This window comes from Oncorhynchus mykiss, chromosome 16 (assembly GCF_013265735.2).
Source record: "Oncorhynchus mykiss isolate Arlee chromosome 16, USDA_OmykA_1.1, whole genome shotgun sequence".
NCBI lineage: Eukaryota > Metazoa > Chordata > Actinopteri > Salmoniformes > Salmonidae > Oncorhynchus > Oncorhynchus mykiss.
Genome location: NC_048580.1, coordinates 32183858 through 32203636, shown reverse-complemented (window position 1 = coordinate 32203636; position 19779 = coordinate 32183858). Strand labels below are relative to the sequence as shown.

General features: G+C 41.8%; 1 protein-coding gene across 1 annotated transcript; it reads right to left on the bottom strand.

Annotated features, from left to right (window-relative positions):
• Nucleotides 1–1483: 1483 nt before the first annotated feature.
• LOC118939457 (uncharacterized mitochondrial protein AtMg00860-like) lies at nucleotides 1484–19724 on the bottom strand. Its single transcript, XM_036945768.1, has 2 exons — nucleotides 19678–19724; nucleotides 1484–1955 (listed from the first exon to the last, which is right to left on the bottom strand). The coding sequence occupies exons 1-2, from the start codon at nucleotides 19722–19724 to the stop codon at nucleotides 1484–1486; spliced, it is 519 nt and encodes a 172-aa protein (XP_036801663.1).
• Between the last annotated feature and the right edge of the window lie 55 nt (nucleotides 19725–19779).

Sequence of the window (19779 nt, the reverse complement as noted above, 5' to 3'; positions counted from 1 at the left end):
AAAGGTGATAAGAATGAATCTATTAAACCAATATATCTCAAATAAGGAAAATAAGGAAATTACTGTACATGACATCTTATCGGCGATGAGGGCCAGATCCAAGATGTCTTTAGCAGGAACCCAGCACCTCTCCTCGTATTTCAACTCGGGATCTGCCATTTCGGGTAGAGTCTCCCCGGGTTCATTGGTCCTTTTCCCATCTCCAGAATCCTGAGTTCCACTGCTGTCCGTCTTGTGTTACCCCGTACCCTCCGTATTCACCCTATCTTCCATGTGTCTAGGATTAAGCCTGTGTCTGCCCAATGTGGTAGCGGGGAGCAAGGGTCCGGCAATGGTCCGCTCGTCGACGTACCTGGAGTTGGTCTTGAGAATAGCCGCCCTGGCTCTTCTCCAGGTACGTCAACAGCGGCGGACAAACAACTGGGACGAGGATATGCTGACCTCCTGCTTTTGTTCAGGGAAGAGTTGAGGCTGATACCCCATGGAGCGCTCGAAAGGGAAAAGTCCCATGGCAGAACTGGGAAGAGTGTCCCGGGCATACTCCACCCAGACCAGTTGACGGCTCCAGATAGTGGGGTTGGTTGAGACCGTTTAGGGTGGTCTCCAGCTCTTGGTTTGCTCGCTCCGACTGACCGTTAGTTTGGGGATGGAATCCAGATGACAGGCTGGCCGATGACCCAATAAGGATGCACAATTCCTTACAGAACTGAGACGAGAACGCCGTTCGGAGACCATGTCTACCAGGAGTCCATGGATCCGGAAGACCATAAGCCATAAGCTGGGCCGTCTCCTTGGCAGAAGGTAGTTTGGGGAGAGGGATGAAATGGGCGGTCTTGGAGAACCGGTTGACTACCGTTAGAATGACAGTGTTGCCATCAGACGGAGGGGAGCCCAGTGACAAAGTCCAGAGATATGAGACCAGGGACGATGAGGAACCGGTAGTGGCTGCAGGAGGCCAGAAGGAGCTTGCTGTGGAGTCTTGTTTTGAGCACACATAGTGCATGCGGTGACAAAGGCAGAGACATCGGGGACCAATGTGGGCCACCGAAGGAAGGCTAGTGACCGGAATGGGTTAAGGACAAACAGCCAGTTAGCCAGGCCCCCTTCAGATCCAGGCTGGGAGTGCTGCGCCTCGCAAACCAGATTCTCAATACCCAAATCCACAGTGGCAGCAAGGCATGAGGCAGGGAGAATGGTTTCGGAAGTCGAGGGTGTGGCAGAGGAACTGTATAGGCGGGAGAGCGCATCACGCTTCACATTTTTAGACCCAGGACGGTAGAAAATGGTAAAGTTGAATCTGGTAAACAGAAGGGCTTACCGGGCCTGCCTTGAGTTGAGGCGCTTGGCTAAACAGAGATACTCCAAGTAAGTATGGTCGGTCCAGACCAGGAATGGCTGTTCTGCTCCTTCCAGCCAGTGCCTCCACTCCTACAATGCCATCTTCACTGCCAGGATTTCTTGGTTGCCCACATTGTAGTTCCTATCAGCAGGATGGCACAGGGATGAAGCTTCTAGTCCTGGGCAGATCGCTGGGAAAGGATGGCCCCCTCCAACATCTGAAGCATCCACTTCCACCACAAATTGACGTGAACGGGTCCAGGTGGATGAGTATGGGTGCTGTTGTGAACCGATGTTTCAGGTCCACAAAGGTTTTGTCGACAGCTGGAGACCATTTGAGCGGTACCTTGGGGGAGGTGAGTGCCGAGATGGGGGCTGCCTGAGTGCTGTAATCCCGAATTAAACGGTGGTAGAAGTTTGCAAACCCAAGAAACCATTGCAACTGCACCCTGGACGTTGGTTGAGACCAATCCACCACTGCTTTCAACTTTCCAGGATCCATCTGAACATTGCCCTCAGCAATGAAATATCCCAGAAAGGTGATAGAAGAGCGGTGGAACTCACACTTCTTGGCTTTCTGAAACAATTGGTTCTCCAGGAGGAGCTGAATGACCTGTCTGACATGGAGTACATAGTCAGATCGGGGAAAAAAACAGGATGTGGTCCAGGTTGATGAACACAAACCGGATTAGTATGTCACAAAGCACATCTTTGACCAAAGCCAGGTGGTAGGCATTCCAAAGGTCCAACTTGGAAAACATGGTAGCCCCCTGGAGAGGTTCAAATGCCGAGGAGAGGTAGGGGGTAACGATTTTTGATAGTAATTTCGTCCCCGTAGTCCCGGGTAGTCAATGCACAGGCATTGTCCTTCTTCTCCACAAAGAAAAATCCTGCGCTGGCAGGAGATCCAGAATGACGGATGGCCCCAGTGGCCAGAGACTGCTCTATTTACTCCTCCATAGCTTTGGTTTCTGGTCCGGACAGAGAATACAACTGACCCCGATGTGGTGTAGTGCTTGGGAGAAGGTCAATGGCACAATCATAAGGACGGTGAAAGGGAAGGGAAGTAGCACTTGCCTTACTGAACACTTCCAGGAGGTCATGGTATTCAGTAGGAATAGCAGAGACATCCACTGTCTTGCTAACATCCTAAGGAGGACGACTTGGGGAAGGCTGTGATTCTTGAAGGGAGTGGGAATGGCAAAAAGGACTCCAACCCAGGATGGAGCTTGTGGTCCAGTCAATCACATGATTGTGTTTTTGTAGCCAGGAAAATCCCAAAACAACTGGAACATTGGGAGAAGCAATGAGAAGGAACTGTATGGTCTCACTGTGGTTACCAGAAACCCGTAATTGAACGGGCACAGTAGTATGAGTGACTTCCCCTATAGAGCGGCCATCCAGTGCCCTAGCATCCATGGGCACAGAGAGAGGCTGAGTGGGAATACCAAGCTCCAAAGCTATCGTGGCATCCATAAGACATTAATCAGCCCCAGAGTCAATGAGCACTCGGAGAGACTTAGATTGGTCTCCCCACAGCACAAGAGCAAAATGGGGTGTGCAGGTGATGGGAATAAGGGAACTCCCAGTCTGGCTCTCCATAGTACTGGTACCCACTAGAAACAAGGGTTTCCTAATAGGGCAGGTAGCTATAAAATGTCCTGCCCCTCCACAGTACAGACAACAGTTATTATTCATCCTCCGTGAACGCTCCCAAACTGATAGCCTAGTTCTTCCCACCTGCATAGGCTCAGGAGTATCCAACTCACCGGTCGTAGATTCACGAGAGAGCTCGGGTGCCTTCAAAAACATCCAGATTCCATAAGAACGCGTCATATCGGATGCCCGAGGCCAGACCTCCTCTCACGCTTGCGATCCCTTAGGCGTCCATCAATTTGAATGGTTAAGGCAATAAGAGAGCCGAGGTCCACCGGCAGTGGGAGAGAAGCTAGCTCAACCTTTACCTCAGATAATCTGTACAGAAAAGTATTGAAAAGAGACTCCGGATTACAGGCACTCTGGATACCGGAGACTCAAAACCTTTTCTCACCTTTGCCATGAATTCCTCCAATTGACTACAAATGGCAGATTGTTGTTCCCAAAATGCCGTAGCCCATTAGCGTAATTATACACGATATCTTCGATCGGGCTCAAGAAAATGAAGATGGCTGTAGCTCAAAAACTTGTGAGCATTGAGAAAGAAAACCCCGGCAGGTACCAGGATTCCCAAATATCGCTCTGGAGGAGGTAAGCGGGGTTCACAGGGAGTCGGGATAAGCTGTACAAACTCACCACAGATAGGGAAACAATTACCAGGTGATTGGGGTTTTTCAGAAATGGCAGACTGATTTGCTCCACAACAGCCTTGAACCTATGATCGTGACGTTCCGTCAAGGAACTGAGCCCCTATCCAAAGGGGTAGGCAAGAGAATAGTCGTGGACAGTCAAAAAGGTCAAAACCAGATGAGAGTCCAGGAGGTACAGAGTTTCAGACAGGCTCGTGGTCAAGGCAGGCAGAATGGTCAGGCAGGCGGGTACCACGTCCAGAAACAGGCAAGGGTCAAAACTGGGAGGACTAGAAAACGGAAAATGCAGAAAGCAGGAGAACGTGAAAAACGCTGATTGATTTGGAAACATGCAAGATGAACTGGCACAGAGAGACAGGAAACACAGGGATGAATACACCGGGGAAAATAAGTGACACCTGGAGGAGGTGGAGACAATCACAAGGACAGGTGAAACAGATCAGGGCATGACAAGGAGACAGGTAAAATAAGGATTTTTAAGACATTAATTGTGTATGTGTGCCATTAAGAGGGTGAATGAGCAATACGAAAGATTTCAGTGCCTTTGAAAGGGGTATGGTAGTAAGTGCCAGGCGCACCGGTTTGAGTGTATCAAGAACTGCAACCCTGCTAGGTTTTTCACAGTCAACATCAAGATTGGTCCACCACCCAAAGGACATCCAGCCAACTTGATGCAACTGTTGAAAGCATTGGAGTCAACATGAGCCAGCATCCCTGTGTAACGCGCTGGCGATTTGAGGCTGTTCTGAGGGCAAAAAGTGGTGCAACTCAATATTAGGAAGGTGTTCCTAATGCTTTGTACACCCGCGGGTACATTTACTTGATATAAAAGTTGCTATTCTCAATTGGGAACAGACTGGGGGAAATTGTGATCCTGACTTATTAAACCTGTCTGAACTGAATTATTAGCTATATGTATTGACAAATGGTTTTAGTCTTTTAAGTTTCAACATTTAATGTCACATGCACAAGTACAATGAAATGCCTTTCTTGCAAACTCAAAACCCAACAATGCAATCATAAATAATGTATTACTACAAATAAAAACATGAGAAAAAACAATAAGAGATACACAATAAAGTAAGTATACTATATACAGGAAATATTTTAAAAAGTTAGTTCCAATAACATATTTACATGTGGAGGGATACTGGAGTGATGTAGATAGATATGTAAGGTGTCTAGGTAACGTGATATAAGATTAACAGAGTAGCAGCAGCTTGATTGTGAGTGGGTGTGCGGTTGTGTAGAGTCGGTTTAAATGTATGTGCATATTATGTGTAAGTGAGCAAATGATGGTGTGAGTGTTTGTGTGTGTGTTGGAGTGACAGTGAGTGTGTGTTTAGGGCCCTGTGAGTGTGCATAGAGACCGCAAATACTGAAATAAAAGGTCAATAAAGATACAAGGTAAACTCGGTCCGTGCAGCTATTTTATTAGCTATTTATCAGTCGTATTGCTTGGGGATAGAAGCTGTTCAAGAGCCTGTTGTTGTCAGACTTGATGCACCGGTACCTCTTATCCTCTTGCCGTGGGGCCGCAGAGAAAATAGTCTATGGCTTGGGTGGTTGTGATCTTTGCCTGATATAGAGGTCCTGGATGGCAGGGAGCCTGGCCCCAGTAATGTCTTGGGCTGTCCGCACAACCGTCTGTAGCGCCATGCGATTGAGGGCGGTCCTATTGCCATACCAATCAGTGAAGCAGCCAGTCAATATGCTCTCAATGGTACAGCTGTAGAACCTTTAAAGGATTTGAGGGCCCATGTAAAACCTTTTCAACCTCCTGAGGGGGAAGAGGCACTGTCACGCCTTCTTAACGACTATGTGTGTGTGTGTTTGGACCATTGTGTGTTTGGACCACTTGAAGCACTCTACCCGCTCCCCCGTTTCCTGTAGTCCAAGATCAACTCCTTGGTCTTGCTGACATTGAGGGAGAGGTTGTTGCTCCAACATCACACTGTCGATGTACCATAGTGTTAGCAACAGTCCTGAACCAAACTTAGTCCACCCTAGTCCTTTTCTTCAAAGGCTTTACACTAAACTGTGTGTTAATTTAACACATGAAAAGGGTGGACCCATATAGACACATAGGCTATGTATCTATCGATTTGTAGACAGATTTCTTATTTCGATGGGTGATTGTTGATTGATTTTACTTGTTGATTAGCAGTAGCCATGTAAGCCAACTATGGCCTATTTGTAGGCCAAAATATGTTTTAATTTGAATTTTCTTCAACATTATTTGTGAAATATTAGTAAATCAAATTTTAAAACAAACTGAATCCATTTTAATGTGGTACATTTACGGCTGCAACCCCTATTGACTGTGCCACAAACGCCAACCAACCCCAATACAATGTGGAATGCTGGTTTTTCATGGTGACATTGTGCCAAATTGCTTTGGTAACAATTATACTTTCCAAAGGAGTCCTATTAAATTACCTCAAATGAGGTAAGATAGGCTACATAACCTGTTAGTGTTAAAATAACTTAGCAGAATCCTAGAATAAGCATACTAATACTATACCATAGTAATTATATGGTTTATATCTTTATTGAGGTCTCCTGAGAGACAGTGTGATCAATGATAATGATAATGTACCCTACAAGACAATAGAACTCACCATTATTTGTGCTGTCATGTACTCACACAGTGCTAGAATGTGTGATGTCATAGATTAACAAAGCTTGAGAAAGAACCCTTATTTGTGATGGCATAGACATGCATAGCTCTAGAATACACACTTGTAAGTTATTCATAGATGGCACCTACTGTACATCACTCGATCGCGTCATACCATTGTTATGAACATTCTCAAGCTGCCCTCTGACATAGTGGTGCCCAAAAGTTGTGATAACCCCAGTCGTTCTAAACTGAGGCAATTAATTTGCCATTCATCCATCATCATGTCGTCAAATTTACTTTAGATAGATGGCCCTAGAAAGGCCCTAGAAAGGCCAAAACATAGGAAGAAACCTAGAGAGGAACCAGGCTATGTGGGGTGGCAAGTCCTCTTCTGGCTGTGCCGGGTGGAGATTATAACAGAACATGGCCAAGATGTTCAAATGTTCATAAATGACCAGCATGGTCGAATAATAATAAGGCAGAACAGTTGAAACTGGAGCAGCAGCACGGTCAGGTGGACTGGGGACAGCAAGGAGTCATCATGTCAGGTAGTCCTGGGGCATGGTCCTAGGGCTCAGGTCCTCCGAGAGAGAGAAAGAAAGAGAGAATTAGAGAGAGCATATGTGGGGTGGCCAGTCCTGTGCCGGGTGTAGATTATAACAGAACATGGCCAAGATGTTCAAATGTTCATAAATGACCAGCATGGTCGAATAATAATAATGGCACCTAAAACATAATTTTATTTCCAAGCCACTGTAATGCATTTTTTATTAAATCTTCATCAGCGCTCATTGACAATGCATTGAGTGGAATGCTCAGTCGGGCATAGGTCCTAAAGCGAATGTTCCAATATTGTGATGAAAAGTGCAACCCATGACTAGAACATACCCTTCCTTGTGGTGTCATAGACAAGCAAGGCTCTAGAATTGTCGTGGAATAATCCGAATTTGTTGGTAACATATGTAAGATGTTTCATATTCATCATATGTTTGTAAATTACTTCTCATCAAGAATGTTATTTTTGTATAATACTGTGGCAGGGTTTGCAGTATCTGTTCTATGTCACGACTAAGTTGCATGGACCGCAGAGAGGGGAGAGGTCAAAGTATGATCATGTGTAAACATATCTTTTGGCTCCACAATGTCTGTGTGCCAGTCAATGTGTCTGTGTGATCTTGTCAAGATAGAATTGGTTGTATTTAGAGTTGGTTGTATCTATAAATGACAATTTGATATATGCCTGTTGATATGGAGGGTTGGTTTATGGTTCTGGGGTTTGAAAAAGGAGACAAAGCTGAACGATGAATTATGCTGATGCTGTCTTATCCTGTGTGTGTCTTTGCTATAAAGGACCTCATTTGAAATGCGGAAGGGGCTCTCAGAGAATTCATGGTTAGACACTGAATTGCTGAGAGTCACAGGTTTGTGATAGAGCTCATATAATTAAAGATGGACTTTGATAACTAACTCTGACTTGTGTTTTGGTTTGCTCCCATGATTTGGTAAATAGAGGAAATTTCCACGACAGAATGCACCCCCATTTTGTGATGGCAAGGACTCTCTTTTTTTATCCTTGTTTTATCCTTTTAGCTCTAAGCCTGATTTTAACCTGTCAGGTTATTAATCTATTTTTTGACAATAATTTCAAAATGTTGAGTAAAACAGTTGTGGGTTTTAGAAATGATCTTATGTGCACAATGTAATGTCCAACTTCGTCACAGATGTCATAATTTTTTTCTTCCACACAGTGGGATGACCAGAGGTTTACATTTGCCTGGTGAATGAAGAAGTACAGATGATCCTCACAGTGAACTTCTCTACTGATGGAGGTATAGAAAACTACATTGATTCATGGGCTCCTGAGTGGCACAACCAACTAAGACACTGCATCTCAGTGCAAAAGGTGTCATTGTAGTACCTGGTTCAAATCCAGACTGCATCACATCTGGCTGTGATTGGGAGTCCCATAGGCTGGCGCACAGTGTTGCCGGGGAAGGCCGTCATTGTAATTAAGAATTTGTTGTTAACTGACTTTCCTAGTTAAATGAACAAAGTAAAATGCTGATCTGCAGGGATGCATGCATGCTCCTCCCCTATCAAGGTGTTTTGGTTCTTCCCTCACGCTTACAACATCACACAATGCTTTCTATCCTGCCCTCTATCCATAGTGGTAGGTGGATCGGTTAATAACGCAAAAAATGAAGAATGCACAATTTTTCTCTGAAATAACTTGAAACTGAGAAAAGTAATTGGCATCAATGTTTTCTGTAGCTCTCAATGAGACTTCTGTGAGATCATTTGGCCCACTCTTCCTGAGCAAAATGCTCCAACTGTCTCAGGTTTGATGGGGGTGCTTTCTCCAGACTGCAAGTTTCAGCTCTTTCCATAGATGTTCGATAGGATTCAGATCAGAACTAGAGAATGCCACTTCAGAATAGTCACATTTTTTGTTCTTATCCTGTTGGAGGACACATGACCTGCGACTTAGACAGAGCTTTCTGACACTGGGCAGTACGTTTCGCTCCAGAATGCCTTGATAGTCTTGAGATTTCATTGTGCCCTGGACAGATTCAAGGCACACTGTGCCAGGGGCAACAAAGCAGCCCCAAAACATAACCGAGCCATCTCCATGTTTCAATGTAGGTATGGTGTTCTTTTCTTTGAAAGCTTCATTTTTTTCTGTAAACACAGAGCTGATGTGACTTGCCAAAAAGCTCCAGTTTTGACTCATCTGTCCAAAGGACAATCTCCCAGAAGGATTGTGGCTTGTCAATATGCATTTTAGCAAATTCCAGTCTGGTTGTTTTATGTTTTTGTTTCAAAAGTGGAGTTCTCCTGGGTCTTCTTCCATGGAGCCCACTTCCACTCAAAAAGTGATGGATGGTGCGATCAGTTACTGACGTACCTTCACCTTGGTGTTCAGCTTATATCTCTTTGGCAGTTATCCTTGGTTCTTTTTCTACCATTTGCACTATCCTTCTGTTCAATCTGGTGGTTGATTTTCCTCTAGTAGTCGCGCCCAGGGAGGTTGGCTACAGTTCCACGGGCCTTAAACTTCTTAATACCTGTTGTCACAGGTACATCAAGCTGCTTGGAGATGGTCTTGTAGCCTTTACCTACACCATGCTTGTCTATTGTTTTCTTTCTGGCTATAGTAATAAAGGCCAAATTGAGTTTGATCAAATTATATGGACATATGTTTTTTGATACCTAAAGGGGTCCTACAATTCAATATCACATAGCTAATGATGCATGGTATGACCATCTTAAAACAATTCCATATCTTAGCTTAGTATGGCAACTGAAGACTGGGGTGTAGAATACTCATGGACAATAACCATCAATCTGGATAATAACACAAAACAAATTATAAGGCTACAGAAATGTATTGACCAATACAACCAATTCCATCAACACAAAAACATGTCGGAGAGTAAGCATGGAGAACCAATCCCCAAAAGAAAGTAAGACTCCACGATTGACACAAACGATTCATGCTTTTCACCATCGGGAATGGTGTAGAAACTGACTTGCTAAAGTCGATGAATGATAACTTGGGCATTCTTGAACTAGTCAGTAAAGATGTAAAGGAATTGAAGGCAAGCCTCGAGATGCATGATGAAATAGCTTCGACAATGGAGAAAGAAACAAACAAGCTAGAGGTACTAGAGGTCGACCGATTAATCGGAATGGCCAATTAATTACGGCCGATTTCAGGTTTTCATAACAATCGATCACCGATTTGGTGTGTAAGTACTTTTGAGTTATTAGGACATGCTTTTGCTAATTTTGTTACTTAGTTTTCTAAGTTCCAATGATGCTAAGCTAATTGCGAAACTAAGTAACTATGAAAACTTCTACCATTCACTTAACATTGTGTGATGGAATTTAGCTTCTATGGGTTTTGGATGTATGTAACTATTTTAAGTGTTCAGATATCACTTGTGGCAGAGCTAAAGTATAGTTATTAAGCTATATGGGCACTTAGATTGTGTGTATATGTTTTGTGGCACCTTTCCTGTGATGTAAATTGTCAACATTTCTGCATGGTCAAGTTGGCTAGCTAGGCTTATTTTCTTGTTGCTAGCTCGTGACAGGAATGCTGTTCTTTATTTGTATCCATTTGTGTGAATGTGTATAGTGATTTTTATAATAGATTTTCTCCTTTCTGTATCTGTTACAGTTTGACAAACAAAATATATTCTACTAAAGATTCTTAACAGTACCAGTGCATCCCTGATTATTTATTGGAAGAGTGTCAGCTGTCTGCAAAGCTTTGTAGCTTACACATTGTGAGGGCAAATCAAACTACAAATACACCATACCATTAAAAATAGGGAATGTTGTAAAATAATTAGTATTCAACTTTCTATTTATAAATACAGTGCCTTGCGAAAGTATTCGGCCTCCTTGAACAAACATAAAGATATAAAACTGTATTTTTTTTGTGAAGAATCAACAACAAGTGGGACACAATCATGAAGTGGAACGACATTTATTGGATATTTTTTTATACTTTTTTAACAAATCAAAAACTGAAAAATTGGGCGTGCAAAATTATTCATCCCCTTTACTTTCAGTGCAGCAAACTCTCTCCAGAAGTTCAGTGAGGATCTCTGAATGATCCAATGTTGACCTAAATGACTAATGATGATAAATACAATCCACCTGTGTGTAATCAAGTCTCCGTATAAATGCACCTGCACTGTGATAGTCTCAGAGGTCCGTTAAAAGCGCAGAGAGCATCATGAAGAACAAGGAACACACCAGGCAGGTCCGAGATACTGTTGTGAAGAAGTTTAAAGTCGGATTTGGATATAAAAGATTTCCCAAGCTTTAAACATCCCAAGGAGCACTGTGCAAGCGATAATATTGAAATGGAAGGAGTATCAGACCACTGCAAATCTACCAAGACCTGGCCGTCCCTCTAAACTTTCAGCTCATACAAGGAGAAGACTGATCAGAGATGCAGCCAAGAGGCCCATGATCACTCTGGATGAACTGCAGAGATCTACAGCTGAGGTGGGAGACTCTGTCCATAGGACAACAATCAGTCGTATATTGCACAAATCTGGCCTTTATGGAAGAGTGGCAAGAAGAAAGCCATTTCTTAAAGATATCCATAAAAAGTGTCGGTTAAAGTTTGCCACAAGCCACCTGGGAGACACACCAAACATGTGGAAGAAGGTGCTCTGGTCAGATGAAACCAAAATTGAACTTTTTGGCAACAATGCAAAACGTTATGTTTGGCGTAAAAGCAACACACCATCCCCACTGTCAAACATGGTGGTGGCAGCATCATGGTTTGGGCCTGCTTTTCTTCAGCAGGGACAGGGAAGATGGTTAAAATTGATGGGAAGATGGATGGAGCCAAATACAGGACCATTCTAGAAGAAAACCTGATGGAGTCTGCAAAAGACCTGAGAGTGGGATGGAGATTTGTCTTCCAACAAGACAATGATCCAAAACATAAAGCAAAATCTACAATGGAATGGTTCAAAAATAAATATATCCAGGTGTTAGAATGGCCAAGTCAAAGTCCAGACCTGAATCCAATCGAGAATCTGTGGAAAGAACTGAAAACTGCTGTTCACAAATGCTCTCCATCCAACCTCACTGAGCTCGAGCTGTTTTGCAAGGAGGAATGGGAAAAAATGTCAGTCTCTCGATGTGCAAAACTGATAGAGACATACCCCAAGCGACTTACAGCTGTAATCGCAGCAAAAGGTGGCGGTACAAAGTATTAACTTAAGGGGGCTGAATAATTTTGCACGGCCAATTTTTCAGTTTTTGATTTGTTAAAAAGGTTTGAAATATCCAATAAATGTCGTTCCACTTCATGATTGTGTCCCACTTGTTGTTGATTCTTCACAAACAAATACAGTTTTATATCTTTATGTTTGAAGCCTGAAATGTGGCAAAAGGTCGCAAAGTTCAAGGGGGCCGAATACTTTCGCAAGGCACTGTAGATTGCAAAATAGTTGGGAAGAGATTTTGAACTGTGTGAACTGACAAACAACAACGTCAGATTAAAAACACAGTTTTTCAATTTAAATTATTATACAGAATTTTTGCAACCAATTGAATGTTTTATATATATGGGGGATACAACCACCCAGCTCTGCAGATTGTGCTTTGAAGAGGCAGAATAATTAGATCATTTGTTTTGGTACTGTCCATATGTAGTTTTTTTATTGTTCGCAGGTTCAGGAATGGCTAAAGTTAACTATTCAAATTGCACTGTTGGGTGATTTGAAAAGTCATAGTCAATTGCTCAATGATATAATAATACTCTTAGAAAAAATGGCCACTCTAAAATGTGCAGTTTTGTCACAACACAATGCCAGATGTTTCAAGTTTTGAGGGAATGAGCAATTGGCATGCTGACTGCAGGAATGGCCACCAGAGCTGGTGCCAGAGAATTGAATGTTAATTTCTCTTCCATAAACCGCCTCCAACATCATTTTAGAGAATATGTCAGTACATCCAACCGCCCTCACAAACGCAGACCATGTGTATGATGTCGTGTGAGCGAGCGGTTTATTGATGTCAACATTGTGAACAGTGTGCCCCATGGTGGCGGTGGGGTAATGGTATGGGCAGGCATAACCTATGGATAACAAACACAATTGCATTTTATCGATGGCAATTTGAATGCACAGAGATACTGTGACAAGATCCTGAGGCCCATTATTATTTAATTCAACAGCTTCCATCACCTCATGTTTCGGCATGATAATGCGCGATCCATGTTGGAAGGATCTGAACACAATTCCTGGAAGCTGAAAATGTCCTAATTCTTACGTGGCTTGCATACTCACCAGACATGTCACCCATTGAGCATGTTTGCGAAGCTCTGGATCGTCGTGTACAACAGAGTGTTCCAGTTACCGCCAATATCCAGCAACTTCGCACAGCTATTGAAGAGGAGTGGGACAACATTCCAGTCTGATCAACTCTATGTGAAGGAGATGTGTCGTGCTGCATGAGGCAAATTGTTGTCACACCAGATACTGACTGTTTTTCTGATCCACGTCCTTAACTTATTTTTTAACGCATCTGTGAGCAATAGATGCATATCTGTATTCCCAGTTATGTGAAATCTATAGATTAGGGTGTAATGAATGTATTTCAATTGACTGATTTCCTTATGTAAACTGTAAATCAGTAAATTCATAGAAATTGTTGCATTTTATATTTTGTTTAGTATAAATCCACAAGATGGAAGAATAGCTGATTTGCCAGGTGTCATTGCACATAAAAGAACAGTGATGACATGCAGCTCAAAAATCTCCCCCAAAAAAATTGTTTCGGGACAATACAATTATCCTACCCAGACTAGCCTACAACACTGAATAATTGCATTATTGTTGTCAAGTGAGTACAATTCTACTCTAGGCTGTAAAACTGTGGTGAAAATGTCATTTGAATAATGGTGCAAAATCCCTGTTATTTGAATGTTTTATTCCATTTGGATAAACTGTGGGTCTACTCTTGACAGATTATAGAAAGGCACAGTAGCAGGCCCGATTGTCTGTATTTTTACTTCTGATGCGCTGTCTGTTCCCAATCATTATCTGAAGTTGTTCAACAGGCCTATGCTCCCAGCAGGCCTGGTTATTCAGGAAAACTTAACACGTGTTCTGCGTAATTATACTACCTAACATACGATTATTATATATATATATTTCTGTTCAGGGAAATGTGTCATTGAAGCTGTTGTGTTTCTGTCCCAACCTACAGTGCCTTCAGTAACTATTCACACCCCTTGACTTATTCCACATTTTGTTGTAACAGCCTGAATTCAAAATGGATTAAATTAATACAAATCTCACCATCTACATACAATACCACATAATGACAAATTGAAGACATGTTTTTAGACATTTTTGCAAATGTATTGAAAATGTAATAAGTCTAAGAGCTTTGCACACCTGGATTGTACAATATTTGCATATTACTCTTTTTAAAATTCTTCATGCTCTGTCAAGTTGGTTGTTGATCATTGCTAGACAGTCATGTTCAATTCTTACCAACGATTTGGCCTTTTGTTTTAGCTTATTGTCCTGCTGAAATGTACATTTGTCTTCCAGTGTCTGTTGGAAAGCTAGCTTTTCCTCTAGGATTTTGCCTGTGCTTAGCTCTATTCCATTTATTTTTATCCTAAAAAAACTCCATAGTCCTTGTCCCGATGACAAGCATAGTCAATAATGGCTACTTCTAGGAATGTATTAAACTGCCAAGAAGAGTAAAACAAGGGTGTCCACTATTGGCATATCTATTAATTATGGCCATTACCTGATGCAGCCACCACCATGCTTGAAAATGGCACTCAGTGGTGTTGTGTTGGATTTGCCCCAAACATAACGCTTTGTATTCAGGACAAAGTTAATTTCTTGTCCACATTATTTGCAAAAACAGGTTCAACCACAAAGACCAGAGAGGTTTTCCAATGCCTCGCAAAGATTGGTAGATGGGTAAAAAAAAAGCAGACACTGAATATCCCTTTGAATATGGCAAAGGTATTAAATTAGGCTTAAAATGGTGTATCAATACATCCAGTCACAAGAAAGATAGTCATCCTTCCTAACTGAGCTGTCCCAGAGGAAGGAAACCGCTCAGAGACCTTATTTTGTACATAATACCTTCTCTAATGACTCTAATAAATAGCTTCTGGACATCAGAACAGCGATTACTCACCTCAAACTGGAGAAAGTCCGACGCAAATGATATACTGCTTCCCCGAGACTCAAATCTCCATCACCCATGTGAAGAAAAGACAGAAAAACAGGGGGAGGAGGTCGGGGTGCATTGTGAGTATTTTGGGATATGAATACCGAGTATGTCCACTTCACCATCAGACCCTTTTATTGTATTGTGAGTATTTTGGGATATGAATACCGAGTATGTCCACTTCACCATCAGGCCATTTTATTGGTAAATTACACAGTAATGTAATACATGCAGAGAGGTTAGAAAAATTATCTAGATCTTCTAGGAAACTGGGGAAGGATCCAAGTTGTGGATTTAAAAGAACATAAATCATCAGCGTACAATGACACCTTTAAAATTAAGCTCTTTATTTCTAGGCCCTTGATATTATTGTTGGATCTGATTTTAATAGCTAACAATTCAATGGCCATAATAAATAGATATGCCAATAGTGGACACCCTTGTTTTACTCTTCTTGGCAGTTTAATACATTCCTAGAAGTAGCCATTATTGACTATTTACACCTTGGATTACCATACATAACTTTAACCCATTTTATAAGAGATTCTCCAAAATGTAAGTGTTCCAGGCATTTATATATAAATTCCAGTCGTACTTTATCAAAAGCCTTTTCAAAGTCAGCTATGAATACCAGGCCTGATTTCCCAGATTTGTTATTGTGTTCAATTGTTTCCAGTACTTAAGTTGTATTATCTCCTAAGTATCGTCCATGTAAAAAACCTGTCTGATTAAAACCTGTTAAGGATATGGCAGACATATGCCCCCTTTGGAGAGATTGGGTACCCCTAGTAAACTGAAAAACAAATCTGTCAAAAATTGCTAATATATGCATATAATAATTATTATTGGATAGAAAACACTCTAAAGCTTCTAAAACCGTTGGAATTATGTCTGTAAGTATAGCAGAACTCACAGGGCAGGCATTCTTCCAAACTAGTTTTTGTGGTCATGAAAGTTGGAGCAACTTTGACGTCATCGCCCCCACCCTTCCCAACCAGTTATGATTCTGGGGAGACTTTCTATGTCTTTCACTAGATGTCCTCATTCAGTATAGCGTTTAATCGTTCAAATCCCGCGACAATTGGCCCTATGGGAGTGAAAATAGTGCGTGCCACGAGCAAGTAGGTTATGCGTTGTGGCGCGAATTAGTCCCAGCCATTCCTTTGTTCCAGCACTCAAGAGAAGGACAGACGATGGCCGATTGAATTGAAGTTTGTTTTGTGTTTTTAAAACATCATAAAGCTTGCTTCTGCACTTAGTTTGACCTGTTTAGTCGACATATAATATGTAATTTTGAAGTTTTGATGCGCAACTTTTCCGGACCAGAGGACATTTTGGGTGCATTTCAGCTGATGTTATTAGCAGTAGCTAATACAAAGACGCAAGACTTGAAACCAAACGATGTATTGCGTAAGTATGAAGCCTTCCAGAACATTCTGAACGAAAACCATCAAAGGTAAGGGAATATTTATGCTGAAATCTGTGTTTCTGTTGACTCCAACATTACGGAGAAATGTAGCTTGTATCTGAGCGCCGTCTCAGCATATTGAATAGTGTGCGATTTCTGTAACGTTAAAAATAAATCTAACAAAGCGGTTGCATAAAGAAGCAGTGTATCTTTCTAACTATATGTAGAACATGTATATTTAGTCAAAGTTTATGATGTCTATTTATGTTACCTAGATTTCCTGCGGACATTTTTGAGTAATTTCTGAACGTGAACTCAATGTAAATGGACATTTATGGATATAAATGGCATATTATTGAAAAAAAAAATGTACTGTGTAACATGTCCTATTACTGTCATCTGATGAAGATTTTCAAAAGGTTAGTGAACGATTTATTTTTTAATCCTGCGTTTGTTGATTGCATGTTTTGGCTATTCAAATGAGCTGTGTCTGGTGGTGGTTTGACATATATATGTGCTATGTTTTCGTCGTAAAACATTTTAGAAATCTGACTTGCTGGCTAGATGAACAAGGTGTTTATCTTTCATTTGAGCTATTGGACTTGTTAATGTGTGGAGGTTAAATATTTTTAAGAATATTTTTGCGTTCCATGCGCCACCGTTTCAGCTGAACGTGGGAGGGTTGATTCCCAATTGGGAACCAACATCTTAGACAGGTTAAAAAACGCAAATACAGACGCTAAAATCATACATGTAACACCAATCATTCCAGAAATACCCAAAAACGCACATCCTTAATTATCCAAATGGCAGAACTACAGGAACAAGGTGAGACAGTTGAAAGCCTCTTAGCACAGATACTGCCAGAACTCCTAGAAGTTATTAAACGTATGAACGAGTCAGGGACGTCCGATGAAAGCATATTATCCCAGATTCCAGCCGAACTCCTAGAAATGATTAATCGTATGAACGAGTCAGGGACGCCCGATGAAAACATGTTATCACAGATTCCCGAAGCCCTCATAACCTTAATTAATCGGATGAACGAGAGTCAGACATTTTCGGCCCCTGCCACCCCAACAGCGATAGACCAACCAGTAACGCCCAGGTCCGTAGAGTCTGAAACGCCACAAGATGTTTTTGGGGAATTGGAAAATTATCTAATAAATCTGGAGGGAGATGGTATTGTGGTGTCCGGGTTGTGTACCGGATTAAATTCAACAGTACAGAGATTCGACAGTTTTTCAATTTCCTATGGGTGAATCAGAATCTTGACTATGCGGTGTTTTACGTAATGATAATGGACACTCTGAACGATCTGTTAGAGACGGCAAGAGATTATGGCGAACCACGGGATGTTTTACAGTTGGAAATTTGTGGAGATATGCTGTGTTATGCAGGCTCTCTTGAACAATTTACCGCGCTGCTAGACCGCCTTGTTCAGTCAAATTTAGCCGTCATAGCCGATCGGACCCTCGAGCTTGTAGTGCAAATAATACGTCAACCCCCCAACCGCATCCTCAGATTCTGTACTTTTATGTGCAAAACGAACATTACTACGCCGTTACCAACATCACAGCGTTCATAGGGGCCCCATATGTGTGTCCATCCTGCCATACCGGCTACACCCGAAAGGGGGGGGCACTCGTGCCGTTATAACTGTTCAGTATGTCAGGATGCAGAGTGCCCAATGCAACCCTTAAACTTGACACCCTGTGAGGATTGCCACCGCACATGTCATTCGACCTACTGTTACGATAAACACAAAATTGAAACATGGCACCCTAAAGCATGTAAATCATTAAGCATTTGTGCTGTTAACCTCATGAACCTCTGGGGGCAGTATTTCATTTTTGGATGAAAAACGTTCCCGTTTTAAACGAGATATTTTGTCACGAAAAGATGCTCGACTATGCATATAATTGACAGCTTTGGAAAGAAAACACCCTGACGTTTCCAAAACTGCAAAGATATTGTCTGTGAGTGCCACAGAACTAATGCTACAGGCGAAACCAAGATGACATTTCATACAGGAAGTGAGACAGATTTTTGAGGCGCTGTGTACCAATGTCTCCTTATATGGCTGTGAATGCGCAAGGAGAGAGCCTACACTTTCTGTCGTTTCCCCAAGGTGTTTGCAGCATTGTGACGTATTTGTAGGCATATCATTGGAAAATTGCCCATAAGAGACTACATTTACCAGGTGTCCGCTGGGTGTCCTCCGTCGAAACTATTGCGCAATCTCCAGGTGCACGCTTTTTTCCATTTTGAAGAGAGGAGAAACCAAACTGCCAGGAGTGACTTATCATCGAATAGATATGTGAAAAACACCTTGAGGATTGATTCTAAACAACGTTTGCCATGTTTCTGTCGATATTATGGAGTTAATTTGTAAAAAAGTTGAAAAAAAAGTTTACTGAATTTTCTGGTTTTTTTCTCAGCCAAACGTGAAGAACAAAACGGACCGATTTCTCCTACACAAATAATCTTTTTGGAAAAACTGAACATTTGCTATCTAACTGAGAGTCTCCTCATTGAAAACATCCGAAGTTCTTCAAAGGTAAATGATTTTATTTAAATGCTTTTCTTGTTTTTGTGAAAATGTTGCACGCTGAATGCTACGCTGAATGCTACGCTAAATGCTACGCTAAATGCTACGCTAGGTATCAAAACTCTTACACAAATGCTTGTTTTGCTATGGTTGAAAAGCATATTTTGAAAATCTGAGATGACAGTGTTGTTAACAAAAGGCTAAGCTTGAGAGCTAGCATATTTATTTCATTTCATTTGCGATTTTCATGATTAGTTAAAGTTGCGTTATGGTAATGAGCTTGAGGCTATAAATAGGATCCCTGATCCGGGTTTGCTCGTCGCAACTGGTTAACAAGAAATGCTCAAAATGTCATTGCAATTACAACCTTAAAATAGATAGCCCTAAACTGCATGTGTGTGGAATCATACATTGTCCAATCTGTAAAGGGCCTTTGAAAAGCAGAGACGCTGAAGTGGTTCAAGAAGTGCCACACGAGTGTTATATTCAGCCCTTGTCTGAAGATGAACATTCAGAGAAATATGTGTTCTATGATTTTGAGACAAATCAGCAATCGGGGGATCATTTGCCTATTTTTGTATCTACCACGACATTCAAGGGGGAAAAGTGGTCTGCAGAAGGATCCAATTGTGCACTACTCTTTCTAAAACATTTTAGAAAGCCACAGTACAGAAACTTCACGTTTATAGCCCACAATGCTAGAGCCTACGATTCTTACCTGCTTCTGAATCCATTGATACAGCAAGACATGGCACCCAGGGTCATAGCTCAAGGTAGTAAAATCTTGTGTTTTGTAGACCCAGCCTTCAACCAGAGATAC